Here is a 4002-nt window from a genome sequence, read left to right as displayed (position 1 = left end):
CCCTCTGTCCGGACCGGGGCGGGCGAGCCGCCCGAGCTCTGTTGTAGCGCTTCCTCCCCACTGATCCCTCAATTAGGTGGCATCTGTTCTAATACAAGTTAAATATTGCAGTTGACTTTATTTTCTTTCCCCTGGTCCTCGGGGTCCTGAGATGGGGGGGAGGGGGGAGTGAGATAAAGTGAAACACATTTGCTTCCCGGGGAAGGAGGAAGGGACACGGAGCTGCCTTTCTGGAAATTCGGCCCATCAATCATAAACTGATTACAAATTCGTCACCTTGAATCAATTTCTGTTCACAAGTTCAAAAGGCACGCTGAGCTCGGGGCTATCTGGAACCTTCTACATGTGGAGAGGATTAACATTTGATCAGATTCCTCCTCCTCCTCCTCCTTCGGAGCAGACTGGCGTGGCTGCGCTCGGGAGGGGGAGGGGGGCGGGGAGCGTGCTGGGGACCCCGCCCGCCCGGGGCACCCTCTGGCCCGCTGGGCTGCAGCTACCTGCGGGGGTCCCACGCCAGCACCTCCGCGTGGACCCACGGAGTGAGGAGGAGAGGGAGAGAGGATCACGACCGGAGGTTCGGTCAGATCACCCTGTGGCGTCATTTCTTATACAGAGTTTTCCTTCAAATAATAGTTTTGGATGCATCAACGTGTGTGCGCACATGTGTCTGTGTATGTGTGTGCTTATGTGTCTCTGTGTGCATGTGCGTGCACATGCATGTGTGCTTGTGTGTGTGTCTCTGTGCGCATGTGTGTGTGTCTCTGTGCGCATGTGTGTTTGTGTGTTTCTGTGTGTCTGTGTACATGTGTGTGTGCACATGTGTGTGTCTCTGTGCACATGTGTGTTTGTGTGTATGTGTGTTTCTGTGTGTCACTGTGCACATGTGTGTTTGTGTGTTTCTGTGTGTCTACGTGTACATGTGTGTGCACCTGTGTGTCTCTGTGCACATGTGTGTTTGTGTGTATGTGTGTTTCTGTGTGTCTATGTGTGTTTCTGTGTATGTGTGTTTCTGTGTGTCTATGTGTGTTTGTGTGTATGTGTGTTTCTGTGTGTTTGTGTGTATGTGTGTTTCTGTGTGTCTATGTGTGTGTGTGTGTGTGTTTCTGTGTGTCTATGTGTGCATGTGTGTGTGTGTGCACCCAAAGCTCCTGAGATGCCCAGTCTTCTGTACCCCCCGCCCCATTCTAGAGGCTCAGGTAGGGGAGTTCTGCCCAGCATGTCCTCAGCTTTGGCCAAAGAAGTTAATTTATCGACAAGCCGGGCCCCTGCACTCTCTTCTCCTAAACCAGGGCGATGAGGTGGGGGTGCTGGGGGGAGGGTAGGAGGCAGGAAAGCCCACCTCAGAGGGCCCCTCACTTGACTCCAGGTCGGGCACAGCTTTGAAGAGCATTGCCTCTTTATCCTTGGAAGAGAGGGAGAGAGGTGCTTGTCGTCATTAGTGTTGGGCCCCTACCCCTCTCCCCACCCTAAGTGGGGTCCTGGGCATGGGAGAGCCCCCAGCACCTGCCCTTCTGCCTCTGCTTCTGGGCACTGGGAGAGCCCGGGTGGGCGTCCCTGAGCCCGGGCAGCTGGGACCCGCCGGGCTGCAGCCCCAGGTCCTGCACAAGCATCAGGGCGGGGAGTGGGGCACAGCCCCGCCCACACAGCCCTCAACATGCCCCGGCCCGCAGGTACGCTCTGTGCCCTGCGGGAGGGCTGTGGAACGGCAGCCGCTGGGGAGAGCAGTGCAGAGCTTCCTCTGAGAATTAAAAGTGGAACTTCTGCCCTGGCTGGACGGCTCAGTTGGTCGGAGCATCATCCGAGGTGCTGAGGTTGCCAGTTTGATCCCGGTCGGGGTGCGTGCAAGAAGAGAATGATGTTCCCGTCTTTCCCTCTCTCTGCATTCCTCTCTCTAAAACCAAATTTTTTTAAAAAGTAAACATTAAAAAAATAATAGAACTACCATGTGATCCAACATTGCCACTTCTGGGTGTTTACCAAAAAGAGTAGAAAGCGGGGTCTCAGAGAGACCGCTGCACCCCCGGGGCTCAAAGCAGCGCCGCTCAGGGCAGCCAGCAGGTGCGGACACCCGGGGTCTGCAGACAGGTGAGGGCGAAGGAGATGTGGCGTCTACCAGTACGGGAGTGTGATTCCGCCTGGATAAAGGAGACCCCGTCACGGTGACAGCACGGTGGCCCTGGAGGACACTGTGCTCGGTGAGACACGCCACTCACAGGAGGGCAGACCCCGTACCAGTCCAGTCACACGAGGAGCCTGGAACAGGCAGATCTGGGGAGGCAGACAATGGAACGTTTTCCCTGCGCTCTCTGCGCCTCTACAGAGCTGAGCCAGCTGACGTTCCCCTGCCTTGGTGACGACCGCGTGGGGCCCTCCGCTCCACAGGGACCTCTTTCTACACTCCACCCAACCCCTGACATGAGCGTCAGGGTCGGACCAGGCAGAGTGGCTTCCGCCCGTGGCAGTGGGTTTTTTCTTGACGCCTTCTTGCCTTGGCTGCTGGAGACCTCCAAGCTGCATTTTCGGTCCCTTCCAGCAGGGGCCGGGCCCAGAGGCAGTGTGGCCCAGGGGTTTGCGTCTTCCGGTCCTATTTCCTCTCTCTTCCATCCCTGCCACTGCTCTCGACCTTGCCCCTCCCTGTGGCATGGCCCTCCTTGTCTGCTTGCTTGTTCTTGCTGGAATGAGGCAAAGACAGGTGCTTATCCACAGATGGACGCAGGACAGACACACGGGCGGCAGAAATGGCGGCAGCCGGCTCATCACCTGGTACGCACGACCGCGAGAGCCTGTCCCCTCCCGGCCCTGAGACCCTGTCCCCTCCCTGCCCCGAGACCCTGTCCCCTCCCGGCCCCGAGACCCTGTCCCCTCCCGGCCGTGAGAGCCTGTCCCCTCCCTGCCCCGAGACCCTGTCCCCTCCCTGCCCCGAGACCCTGTCCCCTCCCGGCCCCGAGACCCTGTCCCCTCCCGGCCCCGAGACCCTGTCCCCTCCCAGACCCGAGACCCTGTCCCCTCCCAGCCCCAAGACCCTGTCCCCTCCCTGCCCCGAGACCCTGTCCCCTCCCGGCCGCGAGACCCTGTCCCCTCCCGGCCGCGAGACCCTGCCCCTCCCGGCCATGAGACCCTGCCCCTCCCGGCCCTGAGACCCCGTCCCCTCCCGGCCGCGAGACCCTGTCCCCTCCCTGCCCCGAGACCCTGTCCCCTCCCTGCCCCGAGACCCTGTCCCCTCCCGGCCCCGAGACCCCATCCCCTCCCGGCCCCGAGACCCTGTCCCCTCCCGCTCACACCTGGCATCCCTTCGGGACTCGGTCAGGGACCAGGCAGTGGAGAGGGGAAGGCGACCAAGGCACGGCCCCTCCGGGGACCGTGGTCTAGAGCAGGGGTCCCCAAACTTTTTACACAGGGGGCCAGTTCACTGTCCCTCAGACCATTGGAGGGCCGGACTATAAAAAAACTATGAACAAATCCTTATGCACTCTGCACATATCTTATTTTAAAGTAAGAAAACAAAATGGGAACAAATACAATATTTAAAATAAAGAACAAGTAAATTTAAATCAACAAGCTGACCAGTATTTCAATGGGAACTAGGCTCCTCTCACTGACCACCAATGAAAGAGTGCAGCGGGGGCCGGATAAATGGCCTCAGGGGGCTGCATGTGGCCCTCGGGCCGTAGTTTGGGGACCCCTGGTCTAGAGGGAACGGGATGATGGGAAGCACAGGTCCTTGGGGTTGTTTCAGGGTCCGGCGCCCCTGTGTGAAATGAGCGGGTCGGCCTGGGGAGCCGAGCAAGTTCTTTCTTGGTATCTGCCGGCTCCTGAGCCCTCCCTGGCATGGAGCCAGGACCACCTGGGGTACCCCACCAGGGACCCTCCTCCTGGGTCTCCCCCGCCGGCTGTGTCGGGGACCTCAGGCTGAGGGCACCGTCTCCTGAGCAGAGGGAGCGTGGTGCTGGCCCAGTCCCGAGCGGAGGGAGCGTGGTGCTGGCCCAGTCCCGAGCGGAGGGA

General features: G+C 59.5%; 1 protein-coding gene across 1 annotated transcript; it reads left to right on the top strand.

Moving 5' to 3' along the window:
* The first annotated feature begins 2738 nt into the window (after positions 1–2738).
* LOC136405757 (cornifin-B-like) lies at positions 2739–3137 on the top strand. The gene has a single exon (XM_066385255.1). The coding sequence runs from the start codon at positions 2739–2741 to the stop codon at positions 3135–3137; it is 399 nt and encodes a 132-aa protein (XP_066241352.1).
* The last annotated feature ends 865 nt before the right edge of the window (positions 3138–4002 follow it).

The sequence above is a fragment of the Saccopteryx leptura genome, chromosome 5 (genome assembly GCF_036850995.1).
Source record: "Saccopteryx leptura isolate mSacLep1 chromosome 5, mSacLep1_pri_phased_curated, whole genome shotgun sequence".
In the NCBI taxonomy this organism is placed as follows: Eukaryota; Metazoa; Chordata; class Mammalia; order Chiroptera; family Emballonuridae; genus Saccopteryx; species Saccopteryx leptura.
The sequence above is the reverse complement of the archived record's forward strand: the minus strand, read 5'-3'. Positions and strand labels throughout refer to the sequence as shown.

What these genes read in the sequence shown, in the direction of transcription:
- LOC136405757 (XM_066385255.1), top strand. Translation starts at nt 2,739, where the DNA reads ATGGCGGCAGCCGGCTCATCACCTGGTACGCACGACCGCGAGAGCCTG.